Source organism: Typha latifolia, chromosome 6, assembly GCF_019914945.1.
Source record: "Typha latifolia isolate L0001 chromosome 6, TyphaL0001v2, whole genome shotgun sequence".
NCBI lineage: Eukaryota > Viridiplantae > Streptophyta > Magnoliopsida > Poales > Typhaceae > Typha > Typha latifolia.
The window spans coordinates 2,221,082-2,239,750 of record NC_133091.1 but is presented as its reverse complement, the minus strand read 5'-3'; the positions used below and the strand labels follow the sequence as shown (position 1 = coordinate 2,239,750).

At 36.8% G+C, this 18,669-nt stretch overlaps 2 protein-coding genes across 6 annotated transcripts; one reads left to right on the top strand and one right to left on the bottom strand.

The window, feature by feature from the left end:
* Positions 1–626: 626 nt before the first annotated feature.
* On the top strand, positions 627–9,072 carry LOC140791293 (protein FLX-like 3). Of its 5 annotated transcripts, none has more exons than XM_073141787.1 (6): positions 627–714; positions 1,803–2,337; positions 2,466–2,611; positions 3,246–3,325; positions 3,414–5,456; positions 8,181–9,072. In XM_073141787.1, exons 2-5 carry the CDS (start codon positions 1,814–1,816, stop codon positions 3,495–3,497), a joined length of 834 nt encoding a protein of 277 aa, XP_072997888.1. In that variant the 5' UTR covers positions 627–714; positions 1,803–1,813; the 3' UTR covers positions 3,498–5,456; positions 8,181–9,072. The 5 variants fall into 5 exon arrangements, with proteins under 5 accessions (XP_072997888.1, XP_072997889.1, XP_072997887.1 ...); XM_073141788.1 differs by having other exon boundaries at positions 644–714; positions 3,414–3,559; XM_073141786.1 differs by lacking the exon at positions 627–714 and adding an exon at positions 747–768 and having other exon boundaries at positions 3,414–3,554.
* A 6,478-nt stretch (positions 9,073–15,550) lies between these two features.
* LOC140790139 (G2/mitotic-specific cyclin S13-7-like) lies at positions 15,551–18,622 on the bottom strand. The gene is made up of 10 exons (XM_073140077.1): positions 18,235–18,622; positions 17,639–17,747; positions 17,511–17,546; positions 17,362–17,428; positions 17,053–17,274; positions 16,843–16,968; positions 16,514–16,762; positions 16,263–16,421; positions 15,989–16,167; positions 15,551–15,903 (listed from the first exon to the last, which is right to left on the bottom strand). The coding sequence occupies exons 1-10, from the start codon at positions 18,275–18,277 to the stop codon at positions 15,732–15,734; spliced, it is 1,362 nt and encodes a 453-aa protein (XP_072996178.1). The 5' UTR covers positions 18,278–18,622; the 3' UTR covers positions 15,551–15,731.
* Between the last annotated feature and the right edge of the window lie 47 nt (positions 18,623–18,669).

Here is an 18,669-nt window from a genome sequence, read left to right as displayed (position 1 = left end):
TAATTATTCTCATCAAGTATGCATGTCTTTTAGTCGTATATTACGAAGATAATATAATTATTAAAAAATAATGTGAAGGATATATGCAATTTGAAATATATAGATACATAAATTATTTTCTGGTGTCACTAAACTCCTTTGTTAAAAATTCTATTATAAAACTATTTAAAAATTAACTAATTAATTATATGAATAAAAATGCCCCCTCTCATCTTATAAATATAAGAGGATTGGAATGAATTAAGAGAAGATTAGTTTAGAGTTTGATATTTAAGCATAATTTTACTCACATTTTATTATTTAGTTATAAATACTAAAAATTTGTTTAGAAAATATGCATATCATTTATTTTTAATAAAATTTTATGCATAACTTCTCATACAATTTATTTTATATAAAATTTGACTAAAATATAATTATAAAATATATTTTAAAGAGTTATAATTTATAATCTTATGCAAAGTTGTACTAAATGTCATTTGAGGAGAACATGGATGGATATGAAAGGAAGCTATAGAGTTTTTATTAGTAAATTTTTAAGATTGATTATATTGGGAATTATAATGAAATATTAATTTTTTTAGAAGGTGATAGTGATATAATTATATAACGAATACTTTAGGGTCAAGATATAATTAATCGAATCTAAAAAGAAGAAAAGAAAATACCCTGCAAAGCAGCGCTCTCTCTCTCTCTCTCTCTCTCTCTCCTCAGGTTCGAATCTCTATGCTCTTCTTTTGAGATTAATCTCCAGAACTTTGATGTCATGTATGTTGTATTAGATCTATGATATCAATCGGTAGTTATGTTATTTCGTTTCGTAGATGAGTAAAGTCCCTGGAAGAAATCCTTTAAGCTTCTTTGTTTTCTTCTTCGTAATCTAGTTTTAGGGATAAGTCATTCTTAGGTAAGTTCCAGTTTAGCTCTACGTTTCTTCTATTCGATTTAGTTCGAAAACCTAGCAGAGGAATTTGATATCTGAGAAATTCTTTGGTAATTTTGAGGCTTTTGCAAATTTGAGATCTTGTTGAAATCAATTCCAAGTTCTCCAATTATGAAGACGGATATCAAAAGACGCAACTGTAATTCACTGCTGTCTATTTCATTTGTTCGTAATCGGTTGTGATTAGACATCTTTAGTTGCCGCTTTGTGTAGCTTGTCTGCTGTAAATATTTTTCTGGAGGCATGTTGAATCGCTCCTGGCTACATCCATGCTGTAATGATCGTAATGTAAGAAGCATGGAATCGAAAACTTTACATTGGGAGCAAGAATAGCTGATTTGGGAGACCATCAAGCCAGAAGCAACAATGAGCAGTTAACCACCTTTTGAATGGATTATTGGTTTCATATATTGATAAAGTGGCCGTCCATTCTCTGATTTAAATGGATCCTTTTAATCATGACATTTCTTAGTTCTCATATTGATAGACCTTGAGTATTATGGGAACAGTATAATGGTTCTGCTATTTTTTATTAGTGAGCAATGCGGTTTTATAATGGAAAAACTTTGTTTGGATTTTGATACTTGGAGATGCAAGTTTTGCTCAGATGAGCCTATCGAGCCAAGCTTGAGCGAGTCGACTCCAGCTTAGAATCGGCTCACAATTAATTTTCTAGCCCAAAATATTGTTCAAGCTTGGGGCTTAGTTGGGCTCGAGCTATAAGCTGAACCCAAGCCTAAGTTGAGCCGAGTCTGAGCTGCTCATTTATTTTGTCACCCTAATTTAACATATCCAATGATTCATATTGTGGTAATTGAATTATTTATAACTTCTTGGGCTGTTTGTTGTCATTTTTTAGTGCAAAGCACAATGTCCGGAAGAGGTCGTGCACATCGCCATGCTATCGATGAGCGACGTACCTATCCTGACTTCGCTGAAGGTCCATTTGTTCGTGGTCCTCCTCGTCCCCATCCTGCGCTTCTAGAAGAAGAATTTGAACTACAGCAGATTGAACTAAGGAGGCTTATTGCTGATCACCATGCTCTCATTGAAGACCGTGTAGCTTTGCAGCGGGAGGTTGCACTTGGAAAGGATGAGATTCGCCGTTTGAATTTGATTTTTCAGGATTTTCGTGCAGAAAAGGAAGCCCATATCCGAGAGCTGATAGAGAAAGGATTGAAGCTTGAAGCTGATGTTAGAGCAACTGAACATTTAAGAAATGAAGTAATGCAGCTCCGTGCCGAAATTGAGAAACAGATTAATGCGAGACAGGAACTTAGTGCAAAGGTTCAGTCACTCACACAAGAGTTGGCAAGGGCACAAGCTGATAACAAGCAACTCTTGATTTTGAGGACCGATATTGATGGTCTGCGACAGGAACTTATGCGTGTTAGGTTTGCCTATCTATTACTCAAAACTCAATTGCTTACACATCATCTAGATATTTTCTTTATTAACCTCCTTGTGCAGGGAGCAAAGCATGAAAAATAAAGTCTTCACCTTTAAAGTTGTTTCTTGACAGGACTGCTTTTGAGTATGAGAAGAAAGGAAACATTGAGCTGATGGAACAAAGGCAAACAATGGAAAATAATATGATTTCTATGGCTCGCGATATTGAAAAGCTGCGGGCTGACTTGGCAAATACTGAAGGGAGACCATGGTCTGCGGGTAAATGGCCAAGTTTATCGCTTCCATCTCTCTCTCGCTCTCTCGCTCTCTCTTGGAATTCATATACTCAGAAGCTACTGTAGCTTACTTACCTCAGTTTTTCCATATATGTTCTCACTTTATAAACTCTACTTGTTATTTGGTACAAGACCAGTTTGCTATAGTTTCTAATTCCATCACATCTTTGGTGGTTTTCTGATCATGCTATAGCTTACTTACCTTGGTTTCCTCTGATCTATTCTTTCTTTGGTAGTTGACCATTTGAAGTTTATCAAGCATATCCAAATCTGTCACAGAATATATCCAATTGCAGCTAAACCTTTTGGGACACTAAGTGACTTCCATTGAAATAACCTGGTTTAATCATTTGAAGTTGTTTGCACGATTCTACAGTTTGCCTTGTCAGAGATTCTAATAACATTTGTTTTTCCTGCTATACCACTGCAATCTTTTTGGAGTTTGAATATGCATGGACAGTGTAGATGTGAAAATGCAAAGGGCTATTATCCTATGATGAACCATGGATATTTATGCAGTTGAAGTTATGCTAAATTGAGGTTTTATTGTTTTTCTTTGCATAGCTGGCACTCTATGATTTGTAATTTAATTTTACTCTGATGACTTTATATTTAAGGTGGAGCATATGGGATGAAAATCAGTAGCCCTGAAGGGGCATTTCCTTCATCATTTGTGGATGGCTATAACCTACATTCGGTATGCTTTCGTGAGAGATATCTAGTCCATGAACTTAGAGAATCTGATTACTTGTAATGTTCTCTCCTCATGGTTCATTTATTAACAGGGTGTTTCTGAAAAAGCTCCTCTGTATGGTCCGGCACCTGGTTCATGGGGAGGTTATGACAAGTCTCGTCTTGGACGACGCTGAGATCTCAGTTGCATCTAGATGGAAATGGAGGCCACTAGTTCTACTGGTGGTCATTTTGTAAGGTTTAGAATATATAACTTCTTTGTGATACATGTGCCACCAGAGTTCTCCTAATAGTAATATCGGAAAACTTTGTTTTCTTAATATTATGATCTTGCAGATATTTTCAGATGCAAACAAAATTTATTCTAAAACTTAAGTTTCTTCTTCATCCTTGAATGTAGAGGACTGATCTTTTACAGCTTGGAAGTTGTTTAGACTTTAGATATTTACTTGTAGGATGCTAGGTACCAGAGATTTTCTACTGAGATGTTTATGGTTTGCTTCCATGTTGCATACTAGACACTGGCCTATTTGGATGAGATTTGTGGATGCTTTGTAGTATGTTGATGCAAAATTGAGTAGGTTTTGATAAGTCGCTGTCAAGTGTGAATGTCTGATTCTTGGAGAGGTCTTCAACCATCCAAACTGTTGAAATGCAGTGCTATTTTGATAAAATTTGATCTGTGTTTCTAAACCTTAGATAGTAATAGGAAATTCTGGAAATAATGGATTACATTTGTATCCACCGGCAGAAAAGTATTCATCCTCTATGCTTTCTGTTTTGGCTTTATGTGTGTAGATAATGTGTGACGTCACAATTTTTTGTGACCTTGAAATTTGGTGTGATGTTATCATTATATTTTTGGAATTTTTTGCATTTCGAGTGATGAAATGAACCATAGTGCTAGAACTCTTTAAAAGTAGTTAAAACTACACTAGGAACACATTTGATTTATTTCTCTTAAAAGATTGCTGAGTAAGACTGGTCGAAGAGATGTACGAGGTGTGTCAGGTCGTTTTATCATATAGGTATTGTACCACCATTTCTTGTTGTATCTTTTGATACTCTAGTTATTTAGCATGAGTTATTTCAGCTATATAGCACATCATTTGTTTAAGATGAATAAGGTTGTGAAAGTGTTGACATTTGGCAGTATTGTGTGTAATCTTGTGCTCGGGAAGAATCATGAATGACAAGGATATTAAGACATTGAACTGTTGATCTGCAAGGAATGGTACTCATATTCCACTCTGTCCTGTTTCCAGATAGCCTCATGATAGAATCATAGAACACGACTTTTAACTTATTTACCTGATGGATATAAGAGAACTTGATGCCCACACCATTTTTGTGTTCTACATGCTATACAGACTGATTAAATTATAGAATAGGTTTTTCCACTAGATTAGTTAAACAATGGATTTTGTTCAACTGAAAGCCAGGCGCTTTTTGTTTAATTTTAGTCTGATTCTTTTATCCAAGCACAGAATAGTTAGCTTTCCAGTTAGTTGGTAACTGGTGTAGTTAACTCTACTTTAGCTCAACTACAGTGTTGTGTGCGTAAGCTGTATAGGCTCTAAAATAGTTGATGGCTAGTTCTTTGACAATGAACTGATTCCGTATATGTACCATCGTCTAGCTGGGCAGATGCAACTTGGTTTGTAGATTTTTTTCTGGATGTTATTACCTGGTGTAACACGGAGGGTGATATCTTTGGTGTTGATATGCTCATGACTTTTTTTCCTTCAAGGGGCTTTAAGCTTTCAAGTGGTTCCATGTATATCTGTTGGGGGCATCAATATGTTTTGGAAAGCCCATTAACCGAAGTTTATGCACTTTAACTCATGGGTGAACTTTGTTGCCAATGGTGAACTGGAGATGGAAAAAGAAAGAATGGAAGTGCCCAACTAAGTTCAGTTGACCAATTTCTCCCTGTTGGGAGGATACTCTTTGCTTTTAGGCTTATAGTTTGTGAAAAAACTGGAACAGCTCCCCGCTCCGTATTAACTTGCATCAATTTTCGGGGTAATGTCACTTCCTTATGATATACAGTCTACTTAATCAGTGTTAGAGATCATCCTGGGATATTTCAAGTGATGCCGGTCACGTGGAAGATGGCTTACACTTTTGATGAGGCAAGTAATACTTCTTCCTCTTTGCAAGATAATTGTAAAGCTCTCTCTTTCGGTGCTTTATATGGGTGTTATTTTAACATGCTTCTCATAGGCTCATAGCCATTAGTTTTAGTTAAACAACTTTAGCTGGTAAACTGAAATTTGTTCTAGTAGTCCAGACATAGCTCCTCTCATTCAACAGTAAGTTCTCCTGAGATTAGTGTTTTAGAATTCGTCTATGTCCATAGCTCTTATCAGTCCAACCAAGTACAAGTACAAGCATCAATTGATTGTATCTTTGCTTTCTGTCACTTGATATGTATAGTAGGGAGGAGTGGAGGCTCTTCTATACATCTTCCGCTGGAGAAGCTTTGGTGATTATGACCCTTGTTTCTTGGTTTGTGCATGAGCTTGGTTTTGTTGACAAAATTTTTCCGTAAGAAGTAAATCCCTACTGTGTCCTTCAGTTATATATAATTTGGGCTTTACTCAAACCATGTTATCATTAAGTTGTTGAACTAAGGGGAGATTTGAGGTGAAAATGTCTTAACCTAGAGAATCACATGTATTTTACTTTCTCATATACTGAGATATGGATTCAAGCCATGTGGCTCTGAAGGTTTGTTCATGGCAATATACTATGGGTCTTGTGGAGATTCCTCATTTGGAAAAGAAAGAAGAGAAAAGGAGAAAGGAGAGATTGGAAGTTATTTTCTGCTAATGTGATGTAGTTCCGGCTTTTAGGTTTTACACATTCTTCGTAAGATGTGGCTCTCATACTGGGTTTCATTGGTGGGTTTTGTTTTGGGCTTCTTGGTAATCATATCAGTGTAGTCTATACTCCACATATCATTGGTGGAATAACCTAATTGAAATTGATAGATTTTCATATTTGCTAATTGTGGAGCTTTTGATGATCATTCATTGACCTCCTAGAAATTAACCTATGATTGCATGATTGTTACTTGCTAAATTGTTCTTTTGGAATACTTTTGATGCTTTTTACTTGGTCACTCCAATACTTATGTTGTCAAGGTTAGAGATGTGACAATTGCCTGCTCTGAATGTGAGAAAAAATAGGTTCAGTGTGCTAATATAAGTGACATTGTGATAAGGTTTTTAGATATTACGCTTTAATTGAATTGTCTAGTTGTTTTAGAATCTTGTTTCTATTTCTAACATTAATTAGCTGTCGAATTCTTTCTCACTTTTTAAGAAACCTCAGTATAGAATTGTAGAAAACATTAGGTTTCTACTGTTAAAAAACATTTTGGTATAGTGCATTTTCAGTAACAATAGGATAACTTCCCATATCACCTCAAACTTGCAATTGGAACTTGGAACTTGGTGGGACTTTATATCTAACCTTTTGACCATCCCTATTTGTAGAGATACAATTGATTGCTTCTAGGTTGCATAGATATGAGTAACAATGAGAGAAAGTCCCAAACTACTAACCAACCTGGCAGCTTTTATGGCAAGTCTCTCTCTGATGATGTGCTTTTGTTGGTAAATTTTACCAAATTTTGACAGTCTTGTAGTCCTTTTACGGTTTTACCTAATTTTTTCTTTTCAATCTTTGGGACTTTCTTGTTTGAAACTTGAAACTATGTTTGGAAGAAACTGTTAGAACTACCAGTAATGCTGAAATTTAAGGTCCAGAGGCCAATCCATAACTGAAAGTGATACAAAATATGCTAAGCCCCCTTGACAAATTGAACATCATGTGCCATTCAAAGGTTATCTTACTTTGTAGTGTGCGAAGAAGGTTTGAAAGCTAGGTGGGTAACTGATGTACATATTTCTATTTGCTTGGTGTAGGTAGGAGAAAAAAAAAACATAATTAATGGTCCAATCATGGCATAGGAGATGTTGAAAGCTATCTATGAATTATGCATTTCAGTCATTGAAATAGATAGGATGGTCAAAGTAGAGAACTGTTAAACCATATTAGAAAACAAGCTTTCACTCAGAGAATAGGATTACGGAAGTGAAACCATCTACCATAAGCAAAGGAGTCTTTCTGTCATCTTGAAGAATGACAATTTGCTCTTTGCGCTCATACTGTTGTGACTCAAAGGTTAGGGAGAATATCAACAGCTTCTGTCGAATCTGTTCCTTAATGTGGAGTTAACATAGTATTTTTTTTCCCCTTTGGCTGATTGATAAAAAGATTTAGAGGTATGCTTCAACATGATCCATGGATCAGCTTGGTGGAGAAAATGTTTGATATGCTAAATGCCTAAATCCATGGGTCAGCTTGGTGCCAATGTGCATTTTGTTGATTGTCTTTGACTGTATAAAATGATCATAAGAGAGGAATCTTTAAACCCACTGAAATTAACTCTGATGTGGGAATCAAAACAATAATTTCTGAAATGGTTATGGTCAAGATGAGTAGCTATGTTGGGATTAATTATGCTACTCTTTTCTTGCACATATGTGAATTGTGGAGGTACCAATGCCTTAGCCATCAAGGGGCTGAGAATTCATTGAATATCTAACTTGGTTAAAAACTCCCATTTCATACTTGTTCTTGCTGAAGCATATTTGTTTTAGTCATACTTCATAATTGCGTAATTGGTATTCACTTCTTATGATGTTGGAACTATTCAGCATAATGCTGTCTGTTTTATACTTCTGTCATTTGAGAATATGGAGTTGGCTCGCTTTGTTTTCTGCATTACATGATTCTGCAACTGTTATTTGTTCGAATTGATAAACGTCGTTTTCTCTCCTTTGCAGGTTGAACTTACCCCTATAAGTTTTCCGAATTTGCAACATCTCTTGGTTCTTCAGCCAAAAGGAAAAAAAAACTAGGGGTTGCTTGAGAAATTGGGGGAAAAAGGGAACACCACAAAGTTGGGAACTGAAACAAGGATATGCAATCTCAGATGCACCATTCAACTCAACCAAGAGGGGGTTTGAAATTTTGAATGATGGCCTCAGAAGAGCTATTAGATATCCAGTGGCTCCTCTGGGATCCATCTAAGAGGGAAATCAATAGTATATCAAATACTTCACAAGAACCATTAGATGTCCCATGGCAAATGCCTGTGAAGAGGGCAGGCTGATGGTATTCTCACACTCTAGACAAGTAGTGTTAAGGATGGCCACAGAGGAGCCAATTTGAGGCATTAGACTTCCTTGCAGAAAGTAACTGTTTATTGCAAGGAGACAATCTGGATGAAGAGTTCATATAATTAGTCCAACCACCTTCCTGCTACCATCTCGCAAAAGAAGGTTCTTAGAAATTTTGACAAGGTATAGCAGATGTTATCCTGCGCTCTAAATAGTTGGACAACTGCAGTTCTTGATACACAAGATTGGAGATGCGCCTTCCAGTGCAGAGCTGGAATTTGTGCTTGACAAATTTCATTCCTTTGTGCTGACAAAATTTGTTATTAGTAATTACTGGTACTTTTTCCATCGGTGTATGGTCATGCGGGTCAAATTCTTTCTGCCGCCTGACTCTCCATTCATACTAGGGACAGTCATATTCGAGTAATGGAACTATGAAGTAGAACTTTCATTCTACTAGATCTTCTGGTAGAAGTTGCAGAGCACTGGTTTTGTGAATAAAATTTAGATGAGGAAAGAAATATATATATTTCAATGGTTGGATGATTCCAAGTTACGTGGAAAATTTGAAGTATTTGATATATTTTAATGCCCCAGACAAATAGTCTACTGCTGAGATAAAAGTGTAGGTCACTATGAAAAATATTTCAGCCATTATCATAACAAGTACTGATGCGAATGTCTAGAAGATAAAATCAGTGTGTTCCCAAAAAAAAAGGGAATTTCTAACGTTGGTTTTCAATAATTTCTTTAGTAGCATAAATCATGCAGAACAGTTGCTTGCCTTTGGCTCTATTAAAAACCCACCTGATCTGAGGAATTAATAACATAAACTTAAGAAGAGAACAAGATTTCCCTTTCCTTTGCACGAGAAATTCTTCCTGTTTATTTACCTTGTCAAGACCTTGTAAACAAATTTTATTCACCTCATCTACTGGCATTTAAAGAAAGATATATTAGCAATGGGATGATGGATGATGAATTTTTTTACCTCAATGTTTGCAGTTTCTTAGGCAAAAATTATTCTGTGAAGCTAACCTTCATTGGATCGGCTGTTGAAAGATGTATAAGTTTTGCTAAGAAGCCATATACCTGATCAAATAATTGAGGCTAAATAGGAGAATTTCCATGTACAGTTACCAAATTTCATCATATCATCAAAGTTTCCGCTGAGCAATAGAATTTCAGCAGAAATTTAGCTGCTGCAATACGTGATCTTTCAACCAGGCTAGTTTGGATCACATCTGATTAGAAGTTAATCCATATCAACTGAATCAAACGCTGCTTTCTGTGTCATTCTCAGAGAACCACATGCCTTCATGAAGAATCTTCCAAAGATAAATTTCGAGGGTTTCAACCAATTCTCAAACTAACAAGAATAAATGGGGAATTAGAATGTATTCAGGGGAAAACCATTCTCTCATACTGCCAAAGAAAAAAGGCCAGTACTTAAGGACAGTAGGTGAATATTCTACCAAAAAGAGGTCTCAACAAATTCAACTGAAAGAGAACACCAAGAATGCCTAGTGAAAATATTGCCTGTTTGGTGGTCTGGTGAATTTCCGAAAAGGATCAAGGATTATGCCTTCAAACATAAAGATTTTATTTAAGGAGTACAGCATGTAGTCAGAATGATGGGGAATGCAATTGGAAATTCAGATTTCTACATATGGGAATAAAAGCCTATTAATGGGAGGAAATAGAATAAACAACAACATGAATTGCAGTAACAAAATGAGTAAACCATCAAACATTGACTTGCTTAAAGAACATTACTCATAGAAAAAGACTCTCAACCAAGCAGTCAACTGAATTAGGATCAGGCTCTCTTCCCACTGTTTGCGTTCGACTTTGTGCAGAGAACTTTCCTTCCCTTGGCACGTCTGCGCTTCAACACAGATCTTCCACCAGGGCTGCGCATTCGTCTGCGGAATCCGTGTGTCCGAGCAAGTGATTTACGAGATCTTGACCTCTTAGTCATGCACAGAGCAGCCTTACCTGCCCTAACCTGGAAACCTCGATATCTTTCTCTTACTACTTTGCTGCGACCCAAGTCAATCCCCAAAGACATACCTAAAGATCCAAGTGGTTTTAGTCCTCCAAACCATTGTCATTCACAAGATAACATGAGAAATTAAATTCATGCAGTCAAATTATATATCAAACATTCCATCTGATATCTGGGTTCTTCAAGTTGCAATGAAAATTTGTAACTTTTTTATTGTTATAAATAAAGAGCATGACCATATTGAAAAGATAAAGTTCATGATTTGAAACTCTTACAAAGCACATACAAAGGCCAATCAGATTGAACACTCTGTTCCCCTACGGAAGCATCAATTGAATTAGATCCAATGAGGGGAGTACCCATATACAGAATTATGTTCTTTTACCTTTTCCTTTTCCCTTAATAAATACTAAAGATTGTGATGAGTGTATTCTATAGAAGAAAGTGCAGTTATATGGGAAGCAAGAAATGGGCGTGACACAATCTCGCTAACTGAACTATTCAGAAGAAGTAGAAGAGGTCCCTTGACTACATTTTGTTGGTCTCTTAGCCAATTCCGCAAACATCAGACCTCTACCCACCAAGAAAAATCTACAATGCCAGACTCATCCTCTAACTACCTTGCTTAATATCAAACTGAATCAATGAACCATTTGTGCCCTAATTTTATCCACTAACTCTTAAGAAACATTTTGCAACAATATAACTAAAGCAAATCAAACGAACCAGCAACAAAGATGACTCCTTTCTAGAAGAATTACAATCCGGAGATGAAATCAATAAGCTACTTTCATTATCCCAATAATATTCATTTGGGTTTTCTCTAAAACTATCCAAGAACTGATACACCAAAGTAAAATAAATAAACAATCAAGAAAAGTGTAGCAAAGATTATTGCGGGTTCAGTTTACCGGAGAAGGAAGAAGGGAAAGAGAGAGATGCCGAAGGGAAAGAGAGGAAGGAGGTGCGAAGAAGCGCAGAAGAAGAAGAACGCGCAATTGGAAAGGCGAGAGAGCTTCCATTAAAGCCACCGCTTCGTCCGGTTTGGAAGGAGAGGGAGGCGATGGGGGGAGCAGCTGAGAGAGAAGCGAGAGTTATCGCCATTTCTTTGGGTCTGAGACGAAGTAAGCTCCTTGGCCTATCAAGATAAGGAGTTCGTAACTTTGTTGGATGACGTTGCAATCTGAGCCGTTCGCAAACGTTTTATTACAGTCTACACCCTACCTTTTGTCATTATTTTTAATTTTGCCATTTTGTACTGTTTCCGTAGGCAAAGATAACTGTACAAGTTTCTTTTTCGCCGACTATACAAACAGTTTAGGGTATATTAATATAAAGGATTGGTTTAAAACTAATGGTCCAAACAGCAATAAATATAAAAAGATAAGTCCAAAAATGCTTAAGATTTTAATAAAACACCAAACCCTAAAACCCCTAAGCCTTGTTTGATTTGAGACTAAGCTCCGAACTTGATTAGTTAGTCTCATTTCTGACTCTTAATTTTTGAAGAGTAAACTCGATTAGATATAAAAAAGATAAAAAGATGTTTGATTACCGAACCAGGTTAGAGATCCCTGAATCAGTTTAAATGAGGTCCCCGAACTCAAAGCAAATAGGACCCTAAAACCTAGAAACCCAAACCCTAAACCTAGAAATCCTAAACCTCTAAACCCTATAAACCCTAAAAATCCTAAACAGTAGAAACTTATTGAAACCCCTCAACTTGAGAAACCACCCTAACCCTAAACCCTGAAAACACTAGAAACCCCCATAGACCCTAGAAACCCTAGACCCTAGAAAAACCTTGAAATCGTAAACCATAGAATACTGAGGCAGTACTTGTGATATTTCTGCTTGGGACACATTTTATTTGATAGTTTTCTAAACTAAATCCACGTTGGAGTGAATTCATGCACCTTAATTATTCAATTGAAGTGTTGGAGTGGAAGATCACGAGGTAGTGCTTATCATTCCCAAGACCGCCTTGATAAAGTCGGACGACTTTGTTTGCCCTAGCTTCTTGGCAAATCACATCCTCGTGCCACCACACCCTTTAAACAAACACCACTCGATGAAAGCTCGAGAAAGAGAATGTTATCTAAAGCAACTACTTTCGAAGTAATAGAAAGAAAAGCAACATCTAGAGTGGGAGACCCTAAAATCACTAGAAACCTAAAAACCCTAAACCCTAGGTAACCCTAGAAACCCTAAACCCTAGAAACACTAAATGTTAGAAATCCAAAAAAAACCACTAAAAAAACTTAACCCTAAATCCTAAACTCTAAAACTCTAGAAACCCTAAACTCAAGAAACCATAGACCATAGACCATATGTATTGTAATGCCCCCGTTCGGCACGGGCACATGCTCATCCACTTGTCAACACGACACGCACGACGCACGCGACAAGACGAACGGGGCAGCTACGCACAGATACACATATACTCAACATAATTCATCTTAGAGATAAATTATACTATCAGCCAAATAAATATGTTAATATATGAATATCCAAGTCCATAATAATATACACAAGATTACAACATAATCAAGTAAGATCCACATAAGCCATAATAAACCATCAAGATACAACTACTATAATACCGTTCAACTTATACAATATTTTTTATTATACAAAACACAATCTAATATAGTGGAATATAAAAATATACAATATTGACATAACTCAATATCTATATAAACTATCTTTTATGCAATCTCATATCTATAACTCACATCTTTTTTGCCTTAAAATAAATATTACCTCGAATCAGTGATGTCAAATAGAGAGTATATCATGTACTATATATTATGAATCAGAATGAAGCATGATGTCATGTATGAGCATGTATATATGTATCCTCGATAACACAAACACACACACACACACACACACACACACATATATATATATATATCTATAATCAATATTATTTTATAAATGACATATTATATTCTCAACTAAAAATATATTTTATGATGAAACTATAATATGATATCACCTAATATAACAACATATGATATATAACAATTATGATCAAGTGATAACAATCACATTAGTAATGATGCATACCAACCACTCAATAATTATATATGTCAAAGTTAGATATAATCCACATATATCTAATTATCATAATCAACAATCTCAACTTTAAATATCATCCACCATATTAGACTACTATGTTTGTTCACAAATTCGATACTTGTCTTGCCATCATACTACAAACTCAAAGCATATCATGTCATCAGATATCTTTAAAGATAATTATACCATGTCATACGCTAAGGAAATTTTTCTATCATACGCTAAGAGTACAATCATTAGTCACCACCATACTCTGTCATATGTTAAGAGTACGTCCAGTACCAGTATGGACTAGATACAACTCCAGCCATCACATCATATATACATATATTTTTATGATTTTTTATGCATGATAGATTATATCTATATATTCAGTATTATAATCGATCATACAACTCAAGAATTTAGGTGGTAAGAAAGTCAAAAGAAATATAATCTAGTGCAGTCTTCAATGGTATATCTATCACATGCATACTCATGTAATAGATCAACTCGACAAAAAGTATAGATAATCTATTCATCTATGAACATCTCAATATATCATCAGTATATTCATATCTAAAATCAGTCTAATATTGTATAATCATGTTGGAGGTCAAATCATGCGTGTACATAATATATAATATAACATAATTTGAGAAAGATGTCTAGAAGATAAGACTATTGGCAATCTAATTAGAAAATACAAATCACATATTTTTCTAATCCGTCAGTCAAACGCAACTCATTGCTAACAGGGTCCACGATGTCTCAAATAAGGGGTTCGAGATTGGCGCTCAATGGAGGTGACGATGGTGGGTTCCAAGGATGACAACGGCAAATCCGTAAGCGAAAGAATGAGAGAGGCTAAAGAAGAGGAATTTAGAGAGAAGATAGTAGGGGTTCTACGGTAGTGATGATGACTACCGTACCAGCCACCCCCAGTTGGCTCTACTGAGTTGGCCGGCCTGGCGGCTGGGGGGCTGCCATGGCAGGTGAGAAAACTTTTGTGACCTACTTTTGGCTCAAGCATAAGGTCAGCCACAATGTGACCGGTTGCGTCGTGCCTAAGATACTAACTTTTTTTCTTTTCTTTTTTTGGGTTAGGTTATTACATTTTCCTTCTCTCTTATAAACATTTTGACTCTAAAATTTAGATCACACTGGTATTGTATGGATCGACATTCATATTTCCATATCCTTATAACCAAAACGATAATGGTCTCATATAACTTTTTGAGCTTCATAACTTTGACCTAATATCTAGGTAATATTGTACTATGCTTCTACAAAAATCAATTATAGAAAATATATTTATGTTATTGACCCATAAGAAAGAATTATTACTCAATAATCAGTAGCAAGTATGTCATCAGTTACTTGTATCATATTCTATTCCAAAATACCTCAATTTGTGCAAAATGATCACTTCTCATAGTAACTACAACTATATAACAATGTAAAGCAATAATCACCTATGAGTTATCTCTAATCCACTGAATGTATATTTTAATACTAAAACATGCTTAATAGAACATCCTTCAATATTAATATTAAACTAGGTAAAATGAAAAATACATATTATTTCAAGAGCATTCGAAATACTTAACTTATGTTTCTCTTTCTAAAAATAAATTATGTCACCAACCTAAACATACCTCTCACCATCATCTGATGTCATCATAAAATTTAGGCAATAATACAAACTCTCTGCTCTTGGCTCGAGCACGAGGCCAGCCACAATGTCAATACTTAACTTATGTTAGTCACGTCGCACCCAAAATACCAACTTTTTTTTTTTGAGCTAAAACCCTAAACCCTAACCCTAAAAACCCTAGACCCTACACCTAAAAACACTACAAACCTTAAAACCCTAAACCCCCTAGACACCTAAACCAAAACCATAAACCCTAGAACCCTAATATCTTAGGGAAAAAAATGATTTTGCTAGCAAAGACCATCATTACGTAGAATTATAATTTCATAAGATAGCCAGACAACCTCATACATACTTAAGAAATGCAACAATACTCCCGAGTAAAGAGTATGAAACAAAACAAATATCTCCTCTTACATACTTAAGAAATGCAACAATAACTCCCGAGTAAAGAGTATGAGAACAAAACAAATATCTTCCTCTCAAATCATTTCCTTGAAGAAGAAGAAGAAGAAGCCTTCAACTCCTCTATCAATTTTATCGCCGGAGGATGCATCGAAACTGCACCGAATTGCTCGTTCGAGTACTTCTTATACACAACCTTCAGTTTACTCTCTGGAGCAGTTGAATGAGAGTTCACCAGGATATGAGTACAGTCCCTGCAATATCCAAAACGACAACTTTTGTTCAGTAATGTTCATCTGCTGCGCTGCTGTTTGTTATAAACTAGATATAATAACATACAATAACTGTATCTCCGAGAACCCGGTGTGGCGCCTCAGTGTCTCAGTCCAAAGAGGGCTCTTCTTAAGCGTGCAGCGAGCGGCGTAGACGGCAGAAGCAGCAACCATCGATGGGCAATACATGATCAGCGAGTATTGCATCATACCCAATTCAGCAAAGAAGAAAACCATGTGCTCCATCTGCATATTATTTATTAGCAAAGGAAAACAAAGTTAACAAACAAGTAGACTCCATAACTCTCAGGAATTAGGACAGTAGTCTCAACAGCTTCCACCTCTTTATCACAGATAGCAGCTTTCAGAAATCTGACAAGGAAAACATAAGGTGTGGGAACTGTTAAGTTCCACTCCAGTTTGTTCAGAATTCCTTTCTCCATCACCAGTATCTGCTCTCTGGTGTATGCCCTGTCTGATATGCAGATGAAATCATTGACCTGCACAAGAGTTGATAGAGAGAATTTAGAGCAGAAAAGGGGTGAAGAAGACAAAGTAAATACGATGAAAATTGACAATGTTGTAACACCACCTCTGGAGCCCATATTTCCTCGTACTTGCAGGCGATGAGCATGGCGCAGACTCCTACAAGCTGCAACTCTCTCCTCGTTACTGTCTCCATCGAGAGGTAGCGATCGATGATGTAGAATGTGAGGTAGAGGGTCTCAGGCATCAGCTCAAATTTGTGATGCACTTCGATAATCCAATCGGCAAGGATGGCTCTCATCTTCGCGTTGATCTCGACCTGAGACTCCATGTAGTCATGTGGCCTGCTTGAATTCTGCACAAAGAAAAAGAAAATGAATACATCTTAGTATTAGAGTTAAAGGCATCAAAATGTGCAGACAATAATGAAAGTACCTCAGCAAGTTTATAGAACTTGTAGATATCTTCCACATAATCCACAACAGCCAATTGATCGTCGCCGTCAGCCGCATCGATATTGTGGATCAACTCTTTTGGTCTGTCTGTAACTCCACAAGCAGCCTGACCAAATAACAACAGTAAGATAATAATCCATAATGTTTTACTCTCTATCTCTCAGGAGAAAAGTGTGAATCGATCAAACACCTTGCTCCGAGCAGTAAGTACTGAAGAAAGCGTGTGAATCGTCTTTCGCGAAGATTTGCCATGAGAACTGATACTGCACTTGGACATTTGCTTTGCTCTCTCATCAATGTCAGCAACGACTGCCGTGGTAACATTCTCGGGCTTGGCCTTAATGACATCCTTCTTAGTTGCTTTTGCTCCGGCCTTTCCCACAGCTCCATCGACAGGAATTGCTACTGCTTTCTGTGTGTAATAATGATAGTCTTCATAATAAGATTAATTCGATCTAATTCTTCGACAAGAAAAGTAACAAGATTGAATACCAAGTACCTTATTAGCAGCGGCAGCGGCAGCGGCGGCGGCTTGAGCATTTGCGAGGAGTTGAGCACCGAAACTTCTGCGGTAAAGAATTGAATGTAAGTAAGAAAGGAGGAAGAACCTAAAGGGAATTATTAGTACACAATTTGAGGAGTACCCACCTAGTAATTGGACGATTGATCTGTGGCTGTGGTTTCCTGATTACATAAAAATCATGTAAAGATTTGGAAAGAGAAAGAAAGTAGTGCTGAACTATGGGGTCTGAAACGATATTATTAGGCTTTATTACCCTTCAGCAACTCGTACGTTAACCAGATTCCCGATGTCTCCGAGGGCTCGCCGATTCTTCCCATCTGCTCCGGCGGCAGCCTTCTGCTTGCCGGCAGGTACAATCCCACCTGATGAGGATTGGTTACATCATTATAAGGAACTCATGGAAAGGAACAGGAAGCTTTTGAAATAACAAGGTTCTTGTTTGAAAAGGAAAGCTCTTCATTGGGGAAAAATTGGGGAAAGCGCAAACCCTACCGAGAATTCAGTAAATTGTTCGAGAAACATCCGTGTAATCAAATAGTATTCCTAGAATAGTGAAAAGAAATTCCTAGGATGCAGAGGAAGCGAATAGGTTACTCAAGAAAAGCATTAAAGCTTTGGATTCTTGACTCTCTTGAAAACGATCCCCTTTGTTCTTAATTATTTTCCGACGAGAAATTTCTAACATGCCCAGATTTATGTGATGACAACACAAGGAGATCTTTGCAGAAGCCACCGAAGAAAAGAGAAGATAATAATACAAGGAAATGTAAAAAGATCTACTCAAGAAAGCGACGAAAGATTTGGGTTTTCCTTAAAGACAATCAAGAAAGAGATCTCTTTCATTATTACCTCTCTGCTGCTGAGAAACTACCGCTTGATGCCTCGAAGTCATGGCTTCTTCTTCTTCTTCTTCTTCTCCAACACCTCCTTCTTCTTCCTCGATTTGCCCAAAGAGACTCGAGAACACCAACGAGAGAAAGGAATGGAGTCGAGCAGCCACCGTATGGCCTCAGCTGTGAAAGAAGAAGACAACCTTCCTCTTCTCTCTCTCTCTCTCTCTCTCTCTCTCTCTCTCTCTCTCTCTCTCTCTCTCTCTCCCCCTCTCCTCACTTCTTCTCTTCTCTCCTCTTCTTCTTCTTCTTTCTCCCCTTCTTTGGTTTCGTTGTGGGGTCTCACATAAAAAGGGCGGAAGGGAGGAAGAGAGAGAGATAGAGAGAAGTTTCGGGTTCCTTTTTCTGGCGTCGGCTCCCTCCAACGGTCGAATTCATTTGAAAAAGCCAACGG

Bases quoted from the DNA above. Each gene is read 5' to 3' on its own strand.
- LOC140790139 (XM_073140077.1), bottom strand. From the start codon at position 18,277: ATGACTTCGAGGCATCAAGCGGTAGTTTCTCAGCAGCAGAGAG. The intron at 17,429-17,510 runs GTGGGTACTCCT...TCTTTACCGCAG, and splicing joins ATCAATCGTCCAATTACTAG to AAGTTTCGGTGCTCAACTCC. The intron at 16,168-16,262 runs GTGGAAGCTGTT...AATAATATGCAG, and splicing joins CTGCTATCTGTGATAAAGAG to ATGGAGCACATGGTTTTCTT.
- LOC140791293 (XM_073141786.1), top strand. The intron at 2,612-3,245 runs GTAAATGGCCAA...TTTATATTTAAG, and splicing joins AGGGAGACCATGGTCTGCGG to GTGGAGCATATGGGATGAAA. The intron at 3,326-3,413 runs GTATGCTTTCGT...ATTTATTAACAG, and splicing joins ATGGCTATAACCTACATTCG to GGTGTTTCTGAAAAAGCTCC.